General features: G+C 37.7%; 5 protein-coding genes and 1 long non-coding RNA gene across 8 annotated transcripts; 1 reads left to right on the forward strand and 5 right to left on the reverse strand.

The window, feature by feature from the left end:
* Positions 1-617: 617 nt before the first annotated feature.
* On the reverse strand, positions 618-2,467 carry LOC110795362 (probable xyloglucan endotransglucosylase/hydrolase protein 23). The gene is made up of 3 exons (XM_022000368.2): positions 1,614-2,467; positions 1,339-1,532; positions 618-1,238 (listed from the first exon to the last, which is right to left on the reverse strand). Exons 1-3 carry the CDS (start codon positions 1,899-1,901, stop codon positions 830-832), a joined length of 891 nt encoding a protein of 296 aa, XP_021856060.1. The 5' UTR covers positions 1,902-2,467; the 3' UTR covers positions 618-829.
* A 139-nt stretch (positions 2,468-2,606) lies between these two features.
* On the reverse strand, positions 2,607-8,479 carry LOC110795357 (uncharacterized). Of its 2 annotated transcripts, XM_022000362.2 has the most exons (4): positions 7,545-8,467; positions 5,866-6,450; positions 5,100-5,391; positions 2,607-2,943 (listed from the first exon to the last, which is right to left on the reverse strand). In XM_022000362.2, exons 1-4 carry the CDS (start codon positions 8,214-8,216, stop codon positions 2,918-2,920), a joined length of 1,575 nt encoding a protein of 524 aa, XP_021856054.1. In that variant the 5' UTR covers positions 8,217-8,467; the 3' UTR covers positions 2,607-2,917. The 2 variants fall into 2 exon arrangements, with proteins under 2 accessions (XP_021856054.1, XP_021856056.1); XM_022000364.2 differs by lacking the exon at positions 2,607-2,943 and having other exon boundaries at positions 5,095-5,391; positions 7,545-8,479.
* A 321-nt stretch (positions 8,480-8,800) lies between these two features.
* LOC110795361 (uncharacterized) lies at positions 8,801-10,582 on the reverse strand. The gene is made up of 2 exons (XM_022000367.2): positions 9,843-10,582; positions 8,801-9,640 (listed from the first exon to the last, which is right to left on the reverse strand). The coding sequence occupies exons 1-2, from the start codon at positions 10,407-10,409 to the stop codon at positions 8,966-8,968; spliced, it is 1,242 nt and encodes a 413-aa protein (XP_021856059.1). The 5' UTR covers positions 10,410-10,582; the 3' UTR covers positions 8,801-8,965.
* Positions 10,387-14,830, forward strand: LOC110795363 (uncharacterized). Of its 2 annotated transcripts, none has more exons than XR_008932624.1 (3): positions 10,387-10,525; positions 12,085-12,299; positions 12,387-14,830. It is a non-coding gene; the product is annotated as an uncharacterized lncRNA (long non-coding RNA). The 2 variants fall into 2 exon arrangements; XR_008932626.1 differs by lacking the exon at positions 10,387-10,525 and adding an exon at positions 11,532-11,670.
* On the reverse strand, positions 10,964-12,617 carry LOC110795359 (uncharacterized). The gene is made up of 2 exons (XM_022000365.2): positions 12,030-12,617; positions 10,964-11,810 (listed from the first exon to the last, which is right to left on the reverse strand). The coding sequence occupies exons 1-2, from the start codon at positions 12,603-12,605 to the stop codon at positions 11,118-11,120; spliced, it is 1,269 nt and encodes a 422-aa protein (XP_021856057.1). The 5' UTR covers positions 12,606-12,617; the 3' UTR covers positions 10,964-11,117.
* A 568-nt stretch (positions 14,831-15,398) lies between the features above and the next one.
* LOC110795364 (uncharacterized) lies at positions 15,399-18,693 on the reverse strand. Its single transcript, XM_022000369.2, has 2 exons — positions 17,918-18,693; positions 15,399-16,433 (listed from the first exon to the last, which is right to left on the reverse strand). The coding sequence occupies exons 1-2, from the start codon at positions 18,563-18,565 to the stop codon at positions 15,606-15,608; spliced, it is 1,476 nt and encodes a 491-aa protein (XP_021856061.2). The 5' UTR covers positions 18,566-18,693; the 3' UTR covers positions 15,399-15,605.
* Positions 18,694-22,044: the final 3,351 nt, after the last annotated feature.

The raw sequence follows: 22,044 nt of genomic DNA on the forward strand, positions 1-22,044 counted from the left end.
TTTTGTAGCTGTGATGGTGGTTTCCTTCAGAGGAGAGAGAAAACTGCGGGGAGAACAGAGAGTAGTCACAAAATCGCGTGAGAGGGAGAGAGTGAATAGGGAGGGTTTAGAGAGAGAAAGTTACGTGGGTTTAATGAAAGAGTGATTGTGTTTAACTGGGAAGTTGGATGGTTTTTCTCATATAATCATAGCCATTAGATTGAATCTAATCCTACGGATTAGATTCATTCTCATATATAGTGTATACTCACATAAGGATGTATTTTCACATGATCCCTCCCCTATGTATATATATATATATATATATATATATATATATATATATATATATATATATATATATATATATATATATATATATATATATATATATATATATATATATATATATATATATATATATATATATATCGAACTTGTTTTTTTAAACGCCGACGTCACTGTCTACTTGGCAGTTGGACTGCCATCAAGGCGGTCTTTTGTGAAAGAATGCCTTATACAAAAGTTTGTAATATCAAATTCCTCCATTATCACATTGAATGCTCTTTACTTCTCGTTCAAATTGAATGCATATAAAAGCTATAAACATTTAATTTTGGCAAGTTAATTTCCACGCATAAGAAGGAAAGAATATGGGCATTAAGAATTATACTTGTACTAATCTTAACTAATTTGGTAATAATAAATTACAACTTACAAGTGGATATTTAATTTGAAGTTATAGTACTAGCTAGCTATATACTTGGTATAAAAATCTAATGAAAGAATAAAATTGAATGAAATTACACAAGGCAAGATGAATAGTATATGTTGTAAAGTTCAAACAAGTCTAGGATGTTGTGGCAGTACACTCCTTAGGAAGGCCTTGAGGAAACCTTTTCAAGTCTGTGCAGTAATTGTAAATCATGTAGTTGTTCTGCACCCACTTCATCCTAGTCTGACTTGCGTTATCAAGCTCTTGTGTCAACCACCCGGCATTGCTAGTAGACGCTTTGGTTGAACGTGAGCTGCAGGATGATCTACCCTTTGCCACAAAACAAGCGTTGGCATTGAAGTTCCTGTATGATGCAGTAAATGGTGCTTTTGACCAATCTGCCTTCACTCTCCCACCTTGTGTTGCCCAATCATCTGCATTCCACAGACTCGAATATAGCCTCATTGGCTGCTTCTTGGGGAATGGAACTCCAATTGACTCCCAGTTTTTGAATTCTCTGATGGCTGTACCGTCAACTGAAAATCTGTAAATTGGTAAACACTACCATGAGCCTTTTGTTCCCTTGAAAGTTTACAAATTTTTTACTTGTCAGAATTAGTGTTTTAAGAATATACACAACTTACATAATTCTTCTCGGATTCCAGAGGATGGAATAAGTGTGGAATTGGGCAGTTGGGTCAAACCAGAGGTGAAATTGTTGTTCCCTTCCACCTTTCCCCTGGCTGAAGACATTTGTATGAAGTGTGTACGGGTGACCAGAAACGTTACCCAAGAACTCGAAGTCTATCTCATCATGCTTTGGTCCTTGTGATGACAACTGCATACCAAAAAAAGATTTAGCCAACTGATATAGTTAGTTATTGACAGAATATGTAGATAATGCAATGCAAAAACTTACATAATAGGCGGTGACAGTTCCAGCAGAGTTTCCAGGGACGAGTTTAAGCTGCATATCAATCTTACCAAATAGATACTCGTTCTTAGACTGAAACCCGGACCCAGAGGTTTTATCAAGTGAAAGAGTAAGCTGTTTTCCATTGTTGAGAACCTTGCCCCTACCATCACCCCAGGTGATGTCAAAGTCTCGGCCAAGGTTTCCATCCGCGGAGGCAACAACAACAACAACAACAAGGGAAGAAGCAATGATCAAGAGTGAATAGCACAAGAAAGCAGGTGTTTGAGCCATACTGGTAAATGACTTAAAATTGATTGCTATGTTTGGTTACACAACGTATAAATAGGGTTTAAAAAAGACTAGGATAAATGAAGGTGAAACAGCTGGGGCGGGGCAGTAATAGAGAGGAAGCTAGGTCATGATCTGAACTTCTGTAGGTGAAACAGCTGCAGGTTTAGCTGGATAGTAATGTATGTATGGTACGTAGCAATAAAGCAGTGGGGGTGATATACTGATATTGATGGGTTTTAAGTTTTAGTTGTTACTCCATACTCCATAGTAATACTAGTTGATAGTTATATTTGTGGTTGTGGACCTACACGTTTTTAATTTGATGTTCAAAAAAGGGTATTCATAACTTGTGATTCTTACCCATATTGCCCAACTTGGGAGGCTGGATGGTTGAGGACTGATGTAAGTTGCTCATCTTATGTTTGTAAGATGTCGGCAGGGAAGTGTGTTTGAAAAAAAGTTGTTAAAACAATTTATAGACTACAGCTGGTGTTGAGATGGATAGATATTGAGAATCCAAGCAGTGGCCTCGATTAGATCACCAACGACACTGCGTTGCTGCTTGTATTATAATGGGTCTTCTAACACGGTTTTAAACCAGTTGATCAAACATTCATTTACTCTGACAGATTCAGATTCTTTTTAGAGTAACACGATTTTGATTTCAGAGAAGACTTGCACAAGGTTTCCGGACTAGGTAACAGATGAACAAAGTGATCAACCATCAGGCTACAAAATCAAGTACTATGTACTAATACATGATAATTCGTTTACAAGTTTCTGATACACATATCTCTTGCATAAAAGCATTCAACTATTACACTGCAATTTCAAGTTATTCAGTTGACGGCGCCACCAAAAGCTTGATTTTGCAATTCCAAAAAGCTTGTTCCATTATGTGGTGAGGTATTTACAAAAACAACCCATCCCTTCTTTAGCCTCATCCGTATTTAGCTAAACTCTGATACCAGAGAACTGACAGCATAATGTTGGTTACTGAATCCTCACCAGGCCACTCAACTCGAGCCAAAATCTGCTGCAGCTGAGATTTCAAAAACAATATCAATGTCTTTAGTTACATTTTTTTAATTTTGATTCAATACGAATTAATTGCTCCATTTCAAACACATAAGCCATTTTTTTTTATTCAATACGTGTATGAAAGAATTTTTGGTTCATTATTTTCGTTTCGTACATCACATTTCGGTTTAAATCAAGCTGGGAATAATTAGAAAAGGGTAACTAAACAAGAACACAAAGGAATCACCCAGAAAAAGTCTCCTGAATTTGACAGTCACAAGTCACAACAAGTTAGACTTCAAAGCAAAACTCCAGCAACATATCACAAGAAACTTTTCTATCATACTTGTTAAGTTTGTTATGACAAACAAATAAACAAAATGTTATCAGGTAGTTCTTCACCAGCTTTCCGAGGCAAAAGGAGAAGTCATACACAATTCAAATGGAAAGTTTGCTGAAAGAGTCCAAGTGAACGAAACACAGTGGTGTTTCTGACTGCATGTATACTTATAAAGAGAACTAAGGGAGGCACAAATGGATGGGGATCAAACATACACAATTACACACCATAAGCAATGCAATACAAATAGGCTGTTTTCAGTTGACCTTGTGGCTTATATTCCGTGCATTATGTTTGTCTCCTACTTTTCAATTAATAGTAAATAGTTGTAGAATTCAGTAAATAATTGTATTCACATTATGTTTCCTGAATTGTGTATATTTAGGTTCCATTTGTTAGTCATCAAGCAACACAAGGTAGTATTTGTAGCCAGCTACACTAAACTGACTGTTATGTCAAATGGGTATAGGTGCTGGACAAAACCGAAAAGGGCAATCATTTGTGTTTTGCAATTTCAAAGAAGGGACAAAGGTCCCGACGGCAAGTGATCTCCTTAGCACATGTGGCACGTTGATATTTCCGACAAAAACTAAGGACTACACTCACTTTTCCATTTAAGCAAGCATCAATATGATCATTAAAGGCACTTGTTCTACTTCTGTAGTTACTCTATCCTTTCCAAACCATATGGAAGAAGACTAATTCAGACGGCGGGTTGAAAATTTTCCAGGTAAAAGGCGAAGAGGAGTTTCCTAAAAGGAAAAGTTTGAAATATTTGATACCCAAATACTATGATCTCGTACGGCCCAAACAACAGCCCTATTGCATAAAGTGATAAAAAGAGATAATAAAGGAGGAATGCTAAATGTCAAGGGATATGGACACAAGTTACCCAAATACAACCATTTTTAGTACCAGCACAAAAGATGTGAGTACCGATAACACAAATGATTTTTAATGGTTTGTACTTCTTAGCAATGATTGGTAATTCCAATACCATACTACTATGGGTACCAAAACGAGTCACTTGTGTCCATATGGACACATATGGACACAAGACACTTGAGACTTAAAGTTCATCGCCAGTAAAGAGCTACTATTATACCATAAAACAAAGGCGAACATTAAATGATGTGGATACTTTTTTCTCCAGTCTGTGGCTCATGTAACTCATAGTATTCAGGACTCCGGAGGAGGAAGTTCATGTAATATATGATAAAATATGCCCTGTTCAGGACTTCAGGCATATGCAACCCAGAAAACCTCTTGAAACCACTTAATCTTTCAAATGTATATCCCGTTTCCTGTTCCCTCTTTTCCAGAAGCCCTCTTAAAATCTTTCCAAGTTTCAATCATCTAATTGCGCATACTACTCATTCCTGTTCAACGGGTAATATGAAGTTTCAATAGTCACTTCTGCTTAAATTCGGCATCAAAATCTCTTTTGGTTTTTCAGTGTCTAGGTTTTACAGGGGAATAGAGACCAATTGTACGTCACTCCAAGATGCAGAAATTTGCACTCAGTCTATTATTTTGCTTTCAAAACACAGTACTAAGCAACATATGAAAGAAAAGAGATGAAAATGGAGCACATGTTAATGGGAGGCAATGCAAATGTGATTATGGCAAAGCAGCAATAGAATATGAGATTCATGGCCATTCACTGAGGACTATTGATTTTGATTGGCTTTTACTTAAGTATCAGAAGAAACTAAAATAAATCTTCTGGTTGAAAATCAACACATTTTCTTATTCAGCAAAGATTTTTGCAGAAATAGTCATCAAGACAGGAAATAACAAAAACTAGATGGTAACAAGGTATAAAACCTGAAACTAACCTTTGGAAGATGATGGTACAACAAAGACGTGCAGTTTCACATGGTTTGGAGGAAGAGCCAGCCGCATAGGATATAGCTTTCCATTCAAAGGACTGCGTGAGCATAATGTAACCTCTGTTAACCCGGTCTCTTCCTGTAACATCTGAGTGAGCTCCTGCACGCCGCCACTCCCTTTGAAAAGAAAAGAACATTCCCCATCTTCTTCATCAACAATATTTCCATGATCATCCACGACATTATAATGTATAACACGGCCTTCATTTTTCACAGCTGATGCACTAAACTCACCAGGCTGAAATTGGAAAGAAAAACAAATTTTCTTAGACATTGTCCCAAGGTCATTTAACTTTTGAAATGCTCCATGAGCATAGTAATTGATCACATCCACCCATACCATCTAATTAAATTTCTAAATTTATTGGAGCAGGAAACATTCAAAAATTCTACAATGAGCATAGTAATTGATCACATCCACCCACATATTCCATCTAATTCTATTTCCCATTAGCATTCCATTTTAAATTAGAGAGGTAAAGCACTACTATACTAGGAACAAACTGAACTGGTTTTAGCAGGAAAATGCAGTAAACAACAACTTATAAAATGTAACATTCATGCCCATGTTAATTATAAAATGTACGAGCACAATCAGTTAAAGTTGATACTCCAATGGGTTTTTTAAAAAAAATCACCCGATACCCTTAAAACTAACCTACATCAAAATCAATTAACAACAACAGTAAAGTAGAAAGAAAAGAAAAGTTACCCCAGCATTAGAATTGGAAACCCTGAGAGAAGAAGCATCAAACTCAGACTCACACCTCTCAAATTTACTCTTCTCCTTCTCTTCCTCCTCTTGAACCTCCACCTTTTGCACTTTGTCATCATAGACCTCCAAAACCTCAATCTCCCATAGAACCCAATCCTGGGTATGACTCCTACTAGGAACATCATGAGTAATCGAATTTCGCCACGGCGGTAACCCACCATTTGCCCTTAAAAAATTACCGTACCTTGTCTTCAGCCTCACCTGCATCCCCTCCCTAGTAGGCTCCCACTCGATCGAGGAATCAAGCCGCCTCGGCAATGTTTGTTTCACCTTTTTCCCGGTTACCCCTAACAAGAATTCGTCGTCGGTGGCAGTTAAGAATTTGTTGAAGCAACTCTTGAACCGGACCAGGTCTACCCCTTCCACGGATTTGACGTACTCCACACTCCATCGCGCGTACTTTGATCCGCCGTGGCGGTCTTGGCACACCGATTCGCCGTCGTCATCGGCGATCAGGTACTTGTCGTGGTGGCTTCGTAGGCGCACTGTTTTTGCGTTCTGGAATAAATCCATCCCACCACCCTGGTATCCAACAAATAGAGTGTCAATAATTAATCAACAATCACAATAATATTGAAGCCGTATTCTCAAAAGAATAATATTGAATCACGAACCTATCTAATGCGGCCGTGCTCAGGTAATTGATTTATTTGTAACTTTGAACAAGAAACTGCAAAATTGGTTCAATTGGGATGTTTTACCGAATTGAGTTGCAGTGTTTTTGGATTGAATTGAATTGAATTGAATTTCTAGGAATTTGATTGGAAAATTTTAAGATTGGAAGAGTGGGGGGAATTTGATGATGGTTGTACGGTAACAAGACGACATGAACCACAAACTAATTAACAATAGTACCAAAGCCGACCCAGAAGGATGGGGCTGGCTGCATGAACCACGAATATATTAGTCGTGTTCTTCGTGTACAAAGAATAAACCAATGAATTAGGTGAAATGGGTTTATGATTGTATAATTTTGATGAAGAAACTGCAAAATTTAATCCAATTTAGATGATTGTTGTTTGGGATGTGAGAATATAATCTGTTGTTTTAACGGTCATAAGATTTTGATTTGGGTAGATTTAGAGAAAGGGGAAATTACTTTTTTTTGTTATTTGTTTTTTGAGTGACAGTCAGAAAACTTAGAAGTGGATGTAACGTCTGCTTTGCCGTAATTGATAGGATTTTCATATGAATTTGCTGGCCATGTCTTTTTGTATTGTTGACCAACATCCACACGTAAACGTGTATCATCTTCAATTATTGGATGATTAGATCATCATTACGGTAGAGATTCTAGTCATATTTGGCCGTATTTTCTTGTTTTATTACAGATCGTGTTAGATAGACCGTGTTTTTTACTTAAACTCGCTAGTGGGTAAGACACATTTATGTAATTGCATGTTAATCTCAGAAGTAACATTCACATTTGTAATTTATCTTTCTAATAGAACTATTTGGATCGTTTTTGTTATATGCTAAGTATATCTATACGCACTAAAAAAAAAAAAAACAAAGAAAAAGTAAATTGGTTTTGTCAAGCATTTGATTAGCATGAAGAAATAAAATATGATAAAAAAAAGTGGGACAAAAGATTTGGATACGAAACAATAGCGCACCTTGTAAGCACCAAGAACAAAAGCAGATGTGGATGAGCCTGATGATACTGACTGATTACTTTGGTCCTCAACCGATGAATTAGAACGATTATGGCGAGTTAATTTTTGAGCAAAAGAGAAAGAAGACTTATACAAAGAGACAGCTTTATTAGTATGAGATAATGTCTTGGAGTTATTTGGCCAAGAACATGTATCTAATTCTAAGTCACCAATTGCTGCATCATCATCTAGAATATCCACCACCCAAAACACCCAATCCTGCGTGGTTTTCCTCTCGGGAACATCCACAGTTACCGTGTCCCTCCAAGGTGGAGTCCCGGCGTTAGCCCTGAGGAATTTCCCTGTGAGTGGGGCCCGCAGCTTAACGTAAAATTCTTCACCTATAGGCTCCCATTGTACTGATAGGCTGCAGTCAGTCTGCAGAGTCTGCAGGGCCTTCTTTCCTGTCCAGCCCAACAGGAAGGGCTCATCTGAAGCGGTCAGGTACTTTTCATAGCAACTCCGAAGGCGGACAGTGTTGCGCTTGTCTTGAACTAACTCCACAGCCCAACGAGCCTGTGGAATTTGACCTTGTTTGCTCTGCTTGACTGACTCACCGTCTGACCCAGCTATCAAGTACCTGTTGTGATGGCTTCTGAGCCTGATGAATTTTGCTTTCGTGAAGTACTCCATCAGAAGGTCCTTCTAAATGTTGATGGGGGGCTTCTTTTGTTAATTATGATTTGTTAATTTAAGTGGTGCCTTGGTGGTGCTGCTTCTTGAGGAAATGGAATGGTTCTTGCTTACTTTCATCAACTTGTCAAACAAAATTGTGCACTTGAACATATAAAATTCGGCTTGTTTTTCACTTTTGATTAAGTGAATTCATTGGTGGATTAGTCTTGTAGCACCATTTTAAGATTGTTTCAACGAATATTTTTATAAATATGAACTCCTAATTTATTAGGTCAACAAATCATTTAGAAAAGTCATGCATGGTTGGTGCTGGTAATTGGTAAACAGCATTAGCATTATATATTTTTAAAAATATTCCCAGTTGCTTACAATTTTGTGCTGACTATTTGTCTTATACAATCTTTTTACCTTGTTATTACTGAGACGTTTTTGATGTAGATCTTCCCCTGTATTTGGCACAGTTGAGTTATAATCGAGACATTTTATTTGATGTTATAGTCAGATTGATTTATATGCTTCAAACTTTCAATTAAAACAGAACCGTGTTGGATTTACAATGTACTCTACCACTCAAGACATAGTTGCATATGAAAATAGAATGAAGTAGTTTGTTATTAACATGTACAAATGGCAGCTATGATACAGAACTGTTAACAAAGAATGGTGTAATACGTTGAGAACTCAGAAGTATCAAAAAGTTGGGTACATATGCCATTTCCAGAGACTTAGTAGGCCAAAATGCATGATCAATCATCAGGAAACATTAATTTAACCTTGATCCAGTCTTCCTCTACTCTTTCCAGCATTCTGTTGGCCTCAGTTTTCCTGAGCTGCCATGTTTCCTCCTCGATTTTCATCTCCTGAAGTTTCTGGCTCTTCTGTCCCATTCTTGATATCAGGTCTTCAACATCATCCAAATTATCAGCTTGAGCTTTCTGCACATCCTTAATGATATTATCAATTTCTTCAAGTTGTTTCAACAACTCCTCTCTTGCGTTTCTTGCAATTTCTAACTCCACTTGAAGAGTCTCTAACTCACGAGCTTCAGCAGCATCCTTCTTAAGTTGAGCCATTATCTTCAATTTTCTACTAGAGAAACTGTTATATTCAGTCAAATCCTTGGAGGCCGATTCATGTTCATTCTTCATCACCTTAAGATGCTCTTGTAAATTGATTAACTCACTAGGGATTATGCCTTGGGATTCTGCATCAGCAATAAGCACCTTTAAGACTTTTTCCAGCTTTTCGCCTCTTTCTGAAGATAGGATGGCATGGAAATCCAAGTCTTTTAGTTCTTTAAGAGTTTGCTTAGCCATTGCGACTTCAACTGCATGAAAGTGTTTTGAGGTAGATTCCAGAGAAATCCCTGAGCTTTTTCCTTCATGTTTGGCGTCATCAAGTTGAACTTCCAACCCAGAATGCTGAAGTTAGGAGGACAAACACATTAACATTTTAGCCTAACTGAAAACCTGATAAAATAATTTGGTTTTGATGATAATACTTAATTTCTGGGTTAGTTTCCTAACAGAGTAGAGATAAAAGGCAGCTAGGAATTGAAGCAATTGACAGAAATAAACATGTGTAAAGTGTATAGTTGATTGACACAGAAGAAGAATGACTGACCATAGGTTTGTGATCTGGTACATCACTTGATATGGAAGAAGCAACGCTGATCCTATCCTCTTCCATTAATCCAGTAAAAGCACCAACATCCGGGCCAGGTGACTGATAATCAATCTCAACAATATCAACGATCCACAAGATCATGTGATCAGTAACGGCCCAATTTCCCGGCTCATCATGGGTAACAGAATTCCTCCAAGGAGGAACCCTAGGATTGGCTCTTAGAAAACTACCTGTATGACTCTTAAGTTTGATATAAGATCCATCTTTGATAGGCTCCCACTCTGATATGGGACCCTGGCTAATGGTCTGTATAACCTTTTTTCCTGTCATTCCCAGCAAGAATGGATCATCAGTTGCAGTTAAGTACCTGTGGCTCCAGCTGTTCCTGAGACGGAGGACATTGTCTTTTCCCTCAACAGCCTCATAGACCCAACGGGCTTTTTTGGATGAGTTTTCACGGCTTTGTTTGATTCTTTCATCGTCTTCATCGGCTGTCAGGTACTTGCTATGGTGGCTGCATTTTAGCCGAAACACCTTGGCTCTTTTGAAAAACTCCATTTTCATACAAAACCTGATTTACTCTTCATTACTTCTGGGTTTGGTTTTCATTGGAAGGAAAACTTGGTCAAACTTACATTGTCAATTTTCGCGATCTTACCACACGTTTTGGAACATACAAGGTAATTTTGCTTTCAATTCCGTGGACTTTTTCTTCCTCTTTTTATTTTATTTTATTATTTTAAATGGGTGGATCTCATTCCAAGTGAGCAAGCTTTTACAATGTATTTCGTACAAGTTGTCTGAGTTGTACAGCCTTAAATAATTGATGATAACAGTTGTAATTATTAAACAGAATCGTAACTTGCCCTCAAACAAAATCTCTGTAATTCTAGTACAAGTATATATTTAATCTTTACAGGTGCCAAATAAAAACCATAATCAATCATCTTAAGAAAAACACTTCATCTTATTTCCAGTTACATTTGGCTCAACTGGATTCATCCTTTGTCATAGCCTGTCTAATTTTAATGAGAATAATATTGGATCGGAACTACAGTCTGTTTGCCCCTTCGGCTATGCTGTATGTACAAACATAAATGCATAATAACTATGGAAGATTGACACAATGGTAGCCTTTCTTTCTGATTGTCATGTATAAACTGAAAGCATAATGTAAAATGATATTCAAAGGTATGGCCTAATCAATCAATAGTCATTTTGATTATTCTAAAAAAAGGTGCAAAATTGTACATGAATAGCCTGATGCAGAATTTACTTGTTAACGGTTAATTCTGAAAATGTGGTTTTAACCTTTCCCCAGTCTTTCTCAACTCTGTCCACCAATCTTTCTGCCTCAATTTTCCTCGCTCGCCATGATCTCTCCTTGCTTTCCATATCTTTTAACCCCTCGCCCTTCTGCTCTATTCTCGATATAAGCTTGTCAACTTCCAGCACAATATCAGCCTGAGCTTTCTTAACATCCTTGATGGCATTTTCAGTGTCCTCTAGTTGCTTCATCAGTTGTTCTCTTTTGGCTCTTACATCTGCAATTGTGTTGTTAACTTTGACCTCAACTTTCTCTACCTCACGAGCCTTAACAGCGTCCTTTTTAAGCTCATCCCTGATCTTTAATCTTCTTGTAGAGAATGTTGAATACTCTATTAAAACTTGAGAGGCTGATTCATGGTAATTCTTCATAGACTTGAGCTGCTCTTGAATGTTGACAAGTTTACTAGTGAATTTACCTTGGCCTATGGATTTTGCATCAGCAATTAGCACAGTAACTACATTCTCTAGCTTCTTGTCCTGTCCCAAGGACAATAAGGTACGAAATTCTAAGCTCTTCATTTGGTCAAAGGTATGCTTAAACCTCTTAACTTGGAGTGGTTGCACACATCCTGATGTAGATTGGACTGACACAATATCTGACTTGTTAACATTTGTTGCTTTGAGATTAGCAAAATGCTGAGATTAAGATCATAACCCCAAAAGATGTAACAGTGTTAATAGTCTTCAATTAAGAACACAGCCCTGTAAATTTAATCTTCAAATTGATGATCCGTCTAAAACTAACACATAATTTGTTTTTATGAATGTGACTCTATAATCTAATCATGTTTGGTCATTATGTAATCGGCTTCAATATTATGCTCTATTGGGAAGTACCTGTATAGAGGAACTTACATATATAGGAGGCCTAGCAGCTGGACATAAAACTTCCTGATTGGCTACATTGCAGGATGATGAAGCAACATTGACCTCCTCTGTTGATGTAGAATGACCGTTGCCCATCCTGGAGGACTGATAATCGATCTCGACTATATCAACTATCCACAGTGTCATGTTTTCAGTGGCTGTCCAATGACCTGGCTCATCATGGGTGACAGAATTTCTCCAAGGGGGAGGTCCTTGGTTAGCCCTTAAGAAACTACCTGCATGACTCTGAAGTTTGATGTAAGACCCTTCTTTAATAGGCTCCCACTCTACTATAGGACCCTTGCTAATTGTCTGTACAATCTTCTTTCCTGTCATTCCTAACAGAAATGGATCTTCAGTGGTGGCTAAGTACCTCCAGCTGCAACAGCTTCTGAGTCGGATGAGTTTGGGCTTCCCCTCAACAAGCTCGTAGGTCCAACGGGAATTGTTTGAAGATTTATCGCGACTTTGCTTGATGGTTTCCTCGTCTTTGTGAGCTATCAGGTACTTGCTTTGCCCACTGCGTTTTAGCCGAAACACTTTTGCTCTGTGCAAGAATTCCATTTTCTGTTAAGAGGGACTTGTTTTGGACTTTGATTACAAGGGAAGGGAGGTAAAGCATAGGAATTGATCGATCTGGTCCACTTGACTTTGTAGACTTTTAGTCTTTGTCAACGGGCATGATAAGCTGCTTGTTCAAGGGAGATACAAACAAATATTGAGTTTTGTAGAAACAAACAAACAACTAACATGTGTAACTTATACGTCGTATATTTTTTTTAATTATCGGGGAAAAATAAGTGACATAGACGAGATATTGTCGAGATGTGATCTCATATTAGGGTACGAGTTTCATAAATGTTTTCATCTGAAGTTTTTCAGTACAGGTCGTCTTTCGCGATTGAGATGTCCCACGTCCTATCATAAACAGTTGGTGGCTTAATGGAGGGTCATGAACTCATTAATTTAGAATTGACATTATGGTTTGTTTCAAGTTGGACACAATACTACGTACTGTACAACTTTTCTGAGTTGTATGAGTTTGAAAAGTCATAAAACAAACTATGTTCTGTATAAAAATCAGGTTACATGTTCAGAAAAATGATTGAAGAGGTAACATATTAATGTTTACAATATTTCAAATAGTATTTAATTTAATCATGAAAAGAATTAGATACAAAATGAAGGCCATTAAATTAATTAAACATCCTGTAACAATGTCTTAATCTCAACCCACTCTTTCTCAACTCTCTGTAATTTTCTTTCAGCTTCAAGTTTCCTTGCTTGCCATGATTCCTCCTCTGCTTCCATCTCCTCTAGTCTTTCATTTTTCTTGGCTATTCGTGATCTGAGCACTTCCACAGCCTTGATGCTGCTATCAGTTTCTTCTAGTTCCATTAACAACTCCTCTTTGTTAGCTCTTGCATTTACAAACTCATCACTGAACCATTTTTCAAGAGTGGCCTCTAACACACAAGCCTTGGTCACATCTTTATCAACCTCGGCCTTCATCTCCACTGTTTTACTAGCAAATGTAGCATATTCAACTAAATCCTGAGTGGCCAAATCATGGTCAGTTTTCATGGTCTTGAGTTGCTTTTGTAGTGTTTCTTGGCGCGATGTTTTTGCATCAACAGAAACAACATTTACTGCCTTTTCTAGCTCCTTGTATAGTCCTAAAGATAAGATGCCATGAAAATCCATGTCCTTTAGTTCTTTGAGGGATTGCTTAGCCATCTTGACTTCTGATTGGTTAACGCGTTCTGTATCTAATGTTGCTCGTTCTTTTACACCATAAACTTTGTCTTCTAGGCCATCTAACATAGCTTTTAGGTTGCTGAAGGAGTCAGACTTCTGGGTTTAGGAACATAACATAGCCCGAGTCCAAGCCCAACAAAAGGTAAAAATGTTTGTTAGGAGTATTCTGAATCGGAATGAGAAAAAATAAAAACACATTGGTGTAATTTTTCTGATTCTTTTAATGGTGTAATATTTTATCACATGGTTTTGAGTTGATTAGATGATTTAAATCCAGAAAATGAAACAATTTTGGAAAGAGCAGAAGAAACATTTAAAGAAAAACATGAGAGTTATGGTCATACCTCGACGGAGGAAGACGAATACATAGCAGGGCCATCATCCTCAATTGACAAAGAAGAGCAATTTGACAAAGGTGTCTGATCCTTTACATTACTGAAGCGTGGAGGAACAACATTACCCTTAACCTTGTCCAATGATTTAGGAGTTGAATTATGATCAATTTCAACTATATCAACGATCCACAGAATCATACTCTCAGAAGCTGTCCAATGACCAGGAAGATCATGTGTAATGGTATTCCTCCAAGGGGGAAGGCCTCTGTTGGCTCTTAAGAAAGTTCCGGTATGACTTTTGAGTTTGATGTAAGGCCCTTCATTGATCGGCTCCCATTCGACTGTAGGACCGAGCCAAGGTCTTTGTGCAACTCTCTTTCCTGTCATTCCAAGCAGGAAATGCTCTTCAGACGCGGCTAAGTACTTCCAACTGTTGCAGCTTCTGATACGGATCACATTGTTCTTTCCCTCAACAGGCTCAAAGGACCAACGTGTGTATGTTGAGGAATTGTCGCGGGTTTGTTTAACTGTATCTCCATCTTGATCTGCTATCAGGTACTTGCTTTGGTTGCTGCTTTTCAGCCGGAAGACCTTTGCTCTTTGGAAGAATTCCATTTTTCAGATAGCTGGGCAAGGGTTAAGGAATCAGTCTTTTCTTCTCATCATGGTTTTTAGGCTTAGTTTGTAAGGAAAAGGGAGAAAATTCATGGGAAAGTTCTGTTGAAAATGACTTGCTTCATATTGTCAAAATTGAGGACAATAATATACTATGCATTAATAATTCTAGATTATGGATTATTGCATCATACCGTGGCATACTAATCTTTGTCAAAAGGTGAAACTTTTTTCTGTCTTCCCTTGTGTAAATTGCAATAGTTAATTAAATATTCAGGGGTGGTACCCAACACCTAAATCGAATTTCGTCTACATCATTGACCTCATAGTAGGCAGTAGCTAACGAATGGTAACTACAAAACTTTGAATAACGATTGGAACTTTTCAATCATATGTATAAATAAATATGTTTGAAGCAGGCACGATTGCAACTTTTCTGAGTTGTGTGATTTTTTAAGTCATAAAGAATGTAATAGTATAGTACTGTAATTGACTAACTGTTGGCTGTCTATCTTCAATTTTAAGCTATTTTGCCTAATTATTTAGGAAGATTGGGATACTACGTTATCTTGTACATATCTTATACGGAGTTATGGAGTATCTTGATTTCATGCTGATAGCATACTATCCTCCTAGGACATGTCATCACTGATGGTATAATTTGGTGTATTCCTTGTATTTATATTCCTTGCATCATACGTAGTACTCTGTAATATACAACTAAGAAATTTGTCTACGAATTTTGAGTAATAATATGTAGTACTTACGAAAGAAGCATAAGATGAATGAAGTTTGACAAAATTGCATACATATATAATGATATAACTTGTTAGTTTTACATGAATTGGAACCACAATCAAATGTCTTGAAGCAAACCCTTGAGCTGAAGCCATTGTTCCTCTACGCTCTCCAACGTGTTTTCGGCTTCAACTTTCTTAGCCTGCAATGATTTCTCATTCCTGTCCATTTCCCTAAGGCATTGACTGTTATCCCCCATTCTGGAAATAAGTTGTTCAATCTCCACAGCGTTATCAGCTTGAGTTCTTTCGGCTGCCTTGATTCTACTGTCAACTTCCTCGATTTGCTTCAATAAAATATCCCTTTTGGCTATTGCTGTTGCAAGCGTATTGCTGAATCCGTCCTCTAAAGTCTCCAACTCGTGAGCCTTAGCAGCGTCCTTTTTAAGTTGAGCCTTAACCTCTAATTTCCTAGTGCAGAATGTTTTGTAGTCATTCAATTCTTGGTAGGCAAAGATACGGTCATTTCTCATAGACTTAAGCTGGTTTTTGAGGTTGATGAGGTCTTTAAGGGTGTCTTGGCCGTGGGATGAGAGTTTTGCATCAGCAATAAGGACATTAATGGACTTGTACATCCTCTTGTCTCTTCCAGAGGATAACATAGTTTCAAAGTTCATGTTCTTTAATCCTAAAAGTGTTTGTTTTACCATCCTAACATCTAATTGATGAGGCTGGTGACTGCTAAATTCTGCTGAAGTCTCATCATCATCATCATCATCATCATCTGCTTTTGTATCTTCTTCTTCTGTGCCATCAAGTAAGTCTTGTAGACCATCTAACATGGATTTGAGTTTGTTGAATGAACCAGAATGCTTAGTTTGCGGCCAATCTTGGGTGGATTTCTCTGATGCTGTAGGACTTGCCCTTGGACTTGGAGTTGTAGGAACCTGTCAACATATCATAAACTAAATATATCAATCTCCATGTTATAACTTACTCGTATATCATTGCTGCTCAATATAGCACCTATACTTGGTTTTAACTACTTTTTTATGTTATCTTCACATCGGTTTTAATAAGGTTCCTTACTAAAACCGCCAATGATACTAACAAATTATAACACTAGTTACTAAAGTGGCTCAGGATCTACCCTTCATATTGAATTATTATTCATGCTTACCAACAACAATGTCACATTACCATTATTATTTGGTATGTAACTATATACATATTATTTTCCTTTCTTAATTGATTAGTAGCATCCCACATACGATTAATTCGTACATATGCACAATGCAACTACTGCAGAATTTATTTGACTATGATTCCAACTGCCACCTCATCAAAATATCCCATTTAGACTTTAGAGTGGTCAAATCGATCGTGAGTCAGAGTGACACACAACTAGTTGTTTTTATTTTGATCTATTCCTTATTATTGTATGTTTGACAAATTCTACCTTAAGCTAATAATCCAAAATGTCAATGGCTTGTAAGGTTAGGGACAATATTGACATGTTTAAAATACGAGAGGAAAATAATATGGAGTACTCCGTAGTAAAATTTTAGGGACCATTATGTTTTTATATTTCTTCCATTATCTTTATCGATTGCACCATTTAATCTGGATCACACACTCCAAGTTATTTTGACAAGTTTAAAATACGAGAGGAAAATAATACTCCGTAGTAAAATTTTAGGGACCTACGTTATTATATTTATTTTATTATCTTTATCGATTGCACCATTTAATCTGAATCGATATAAAAATTTTAAAAATGTTCATACAAGTACAAACAAAAGAGAGAAGGTTATGTATCAAAGGTAAATATAAAATGTGCTTAGGAGTAGAATGAGTATTAGGGGTGAAAATATATCATGAGACTACGAGAGATTGAGAGCAAATAGTCCAAACAATATGCAACTTCCAAAAAAAGTAAAAGGGTGCAATTAAAAATAAACACATAGGTGTACAAGTTATAGTTTGGTCCCGCAATGCCACGATATAATTCGTATCTAGTACATACACCTAATTTCCTCACCCTGTTATCCCCCATTATTTCTTATTTCTTAACTACCTTTCGATCAGAGTCTCCATCAACTTACCTAATTGGTTCTTGCAACAGTACAATACGATCCTTACTCCTAATTCCTAAAGCTTTCAGTTAATAATATTGATATTCTCCACATTTGTGAATGAGTATAATTTATCATTAAAATCATGAAACTATGTTTTAATGAAGTAAAACTGAAATTATGGAAATAAATAGTAATAATCGTTTAGATGATGACGTAAAATGTGGGTGAATTTGTAAAACATGTGACAGTTGTCCTTCCCAAATGCACAAAGCACAATAAACCTTAGAAAGAGGTAACAATAATGCACACCGTTGAAAATAATAATAATAAAAAAAGAATGTGGATCCACTAACCTCAGAATTAGAACGAGCAGACGTAGGTGTAGAACTGGAAACAGGGGATCCAACCTGATAACTATGTTTAGCCTCCTCCATTGTTGTAACAGATGAAAAAGAGCCATGAATATGATCCTCTACATTACACCCTATTGACTCTTCAACAACACTGTTTTTATCTTCAACATCATCCGTTGATTGATAGTCAACCTCAATAATATCAACGTTCCACAAAATCCAATCTTGGGTAGTATTCCTAGAAGGAACATCATGTGTAACGGAATTGTTCCATGGAGGAACCCCAGCGTTACCTCTAAGGAAGTTACCGTTACGGGTCATTAGTTTGACTAGAGAGCCGGAGCCGTGTTTTATAGGCTCCCATTCAACCGTTGAGTCGAGTCGGAGCCTAGGGGATGATTGGAAGACTCGCTTTCCTGTCCATCCAAGGAGAAAAGGCTCCTCAGATGCGGATAAGTATTTCCAGCTATAGCAACTTTTTAGACGGATGACATTTGGTTTACCTTCAATTGGCTCAATTGTCCAACGTGCATTCTTTGATGACCCGTTTCGGCTTTGCTTGACGGAATCTTCGTCTTCTGAGGCCGTCAAGTATTTTTGGTGTTGGCTTCGGAGACGAACCACTTTGGCTTTCTTGAAGGAATCCATTCATCCAATTTGGTTCTGTAAATGTAAAATTAAAATGTGATTCATTGTACAAGTAGAATATCCAAGGTAGGTTGGATGGTTTTATATCAAACGATTTCCCCTCTATTTGGGGTGGGCCCTTTATTGCTTGGACTTGGAAACTTGGAAACTTGGAAGGAAGGAGGGAAAGGAAAAGGACCGTTTATTTAATGTCTAAAAGGGTAATAATAATATAGTTTACTCACTAAATGGTTTTACTCGGTTTTGTCTCTATTTTTCTTGGTGGTTAAGATTTTGGATCTAAATTTAGTCCACGAAGTTTATATAGCCCATGCCTTGCCTCCTAAGTATTTTCGTTCCGACTTTTAAAATATCTTTCAAGTATAAGGTGTGTTTCGGAGTTGAAACGATGGTATGAGCGTCCTTAGATCATGTTTGGCAATCATTTTCAGCCATCTTAAATGATTATCTCTATTATATAAGCCAGCTTCTGAGGACATTTTAGTAACTTAACTTTTCGTGTCCACCTGCAAAAAGACAAAAATAGCCTCACACCCTCCCATTTCGTTGGTTAACGCTGAGTCTCTTTCTCCCGCTCGAGAATTGGAATTTGTATTATTTTAGGGGAGTTTCAACCCGCTGGAAGATTGAACTTGTATTATTTTAGGGGAGTTTCAACCCGTGGATAGAATTTGAACTTGTATTATTTCAGGGGATTTTCAAACCGTTGAATGAAATCTCGAACTTGTATTATTTCTGGGGAGTTTCAACCCGTTGGAAATGTTTTGAATTTTGTATTGGGGAGCAATGGTAAGCAAGATTTCTTTGTAGCTTGAAGATGAATTTGGAATTTGAATTTGGCTTGAAATTTGAACTTTGAAATGGAAAGGACGCACTTTTGTATGAGGCTTTGTATTTGAAAAATCCGGCATTATGCCGCCGTAGATTTGAAACATTGAATTTAGGAACTTGAAAGTCTGGCATTATGCCGCCGTGGACTTGGAATCTTGAAGTATAGGATTTGAGGTTTGAAATATAGAATAGAAAAGTCGGCATTACGACGGTATGAATTTGGAATTTGACCCTTGAAGCTTGAAATTTTGAAAGGTCGAGTTGGAAAGTCGGCATTATGCCGGTATGGGCTCGGATATTTGAACTTGAGTTTGAGGTTTGAAGACTTGAATGTTTGAAATAGGAAATCCGGCATGACGCCGTTGGATTTGAACTTGAAATTTGAAACTCGAAATTTGAACTAGAAAATCCGGCATTATGGCGCCGTTGGATTTGAGGTTTGACTTGAAACTTGAAACTCGAAATTTGAATTTAGAAAGTCCGGCATTATGGCGTCGTTGGACTTGGATTTGAAAATTGAGGTTTTGGACTAGAAAATTCGGATTTGAACTTGAAACTCGAAATTTGGACTAGAAAATCCGGCGTTATGACGCCGTTGGATTTGAACTATGAAAATTGAGGTTTGGATTTGAAATTTTGGATTGAACTTGAAACTCGAAATTTGGACTAGAAAATCCGGCATTATGACGCCGTTGGATTGAATTTTGAATTTGGAACTTGGAATTTGGACTCGAGAATCCGGCATTATGACGCCGTTAGATTTAATTTTGAACTTGGAACTTGGAATTTGGACTCGAGAATCCGGCATTATGACGCCGTAGGATTGAATTTTGAATTTGGCATTTGTGCGTGAGGCGTGTTTTAGGGGTTTGGAATCAAATGGAGTGACACTCCTAAAGACCCTAAAATCGGCGATTTAGATGCATGAGGTTTGAATGATGCTCCTAGGGGTTTGGTTTCCTAGTTGGAGGCTAATTGGTTTTGGCAAGTTAGAACTCGAGGTTAGCCATTCATGCGTGCAAAGACACCCACACAATGCACAAGTAGCACGTTGTCACACTAATCATGAATATGAATGCGACATGCAAAGTTCTCAACCTAAGGTCGGTCTAAGTTTTGTATGATGCAAGTGGTCGGCTTTGGGTGTCAAAAGGTACTCGGCTAAGAGACGGATCCGGCGACAAGCTGTCACATCCGCCTAAGGGAAGTGCGTGTCGGAAGACGGCCTCCATACTTGACATAGGGAATGTCAAGTAAATTCCAAGCTTCGGTAGGCGCGGAAATGGTCACACACTTTGGTCGGGAACCGTATGGAGAGTCACCATTTCGTTGCCCCCGGGGCTAGCCCGAATGTAGAACACATCCGTTTGGGCAAAGGTAGAAATTCATTTTGCACAATATGGTTTTCGAAAAATGCATGAAATGCCTAAAAATTGAAATTGAAATCGTACTTGAATTTGTATTTGTAAAGCTCTTTTTTCGGCACTTGTTCACGAGGTTTGGGAGCGTCCTTCCAGATTCAAAAATAGACTAACTCCCAACACGAAAAGTTGAGCAAAAGTGGGCAACTAGCCACTGTGAGCCACTGTCCTGGATGCAGGCAGTGGCGTTGGGCGCAGGGGCTGCGCCTGGCGCCATTGCTGGCATCCAGTACTTAAGAAGATCAGTGGCTTGTTGCTCGAAATCTGCCCGCATTTTCGAATTGAAATTAGTAGAATCCCCAGCGGAGTCGCCAGAATTGTAAGGGGTTTTTTTTTGTGTCAAAACTTGTTTCCCGTTCTACAAGAGCGGCGGTTCTTTAGAAAACCGTAGAATTTTTGTACCTCGAAGGAGTCGCCACCAAACATTGTTTAAAGTCTCGTTTGGAAAGACCGCAAGTGACTCTATTTTGGATAAGGCCTTGAATCCTTGAAACGGATGGGTGAGATCCGGGCACGGGAACAAAAATGATTATTCGGCGAGCTTTAGAAATATTCAAGTACGTTGGCACAACATTTTTTCGAAAATATACCCTAGATTAGACTATGTGGGTTTGAATTTAGAGCAAATTGAATCTCTAATTGTATGGTGGTCACTTTGCTTTAAAGATTGATTTAAGGAACCTAAGGCCGGTTTGTCCAAAAATATCTTTGTTAAGCGTGATGTAACCTTTGTATTTTGTTGTATTTAGCATGTTGGTGATGAAAGCAATAAAGCAAATAAAGCAACATCACAATACTAAATAAAGTGCGGAATTGGTAAATACAAGACCCCCTAGAAAAGGACTAGGGAGTAGGTCCACATTGCCTAGAAATGGACTAGGCAAGTAAAGATGCGGAATTGAAAGTGCGAAATTGAAATTGCGGTATTGAAATTGCGGTATTGAAAGTGCGATATTGAAATTGCAATATTGAAAGGTGCATAATTGAAATTTGTACTTGGGCACATGAGATTCGAACGCCAAGCGGCTCCTTAAAAATAAGTGCGCCCGACACTAATTCAAAGCCAAAAATCTCAACTTGGGAGAGGTTGCTCAACCCAAATATCCTAGATTTTGCATGTTAAACTTGAACTTGAAAGCTTGAATATTGAAGTTTTGAACTTGAAATGATTGAAATTTGAACTTGAAATGATCCTAGCTTAGGGAAATAAGTATGAACAACCCTAAA

The sequence above is a fragment of the Spinacia oleracea genome, chromosome 1, assembly GCF_020520425.1.
Source record: "Spinacia oleracea cultivar Varoflay chromosome 1, BTI_SOV_V1, whole genome shotgun sequence".
Lineage (NCBI taxonomy): Eukaryota > Viridiplantae > Streptophyta > Magnoliopsida > Caryophyllales > Amaranthaceae > Spinacia > Spinacia oleracea.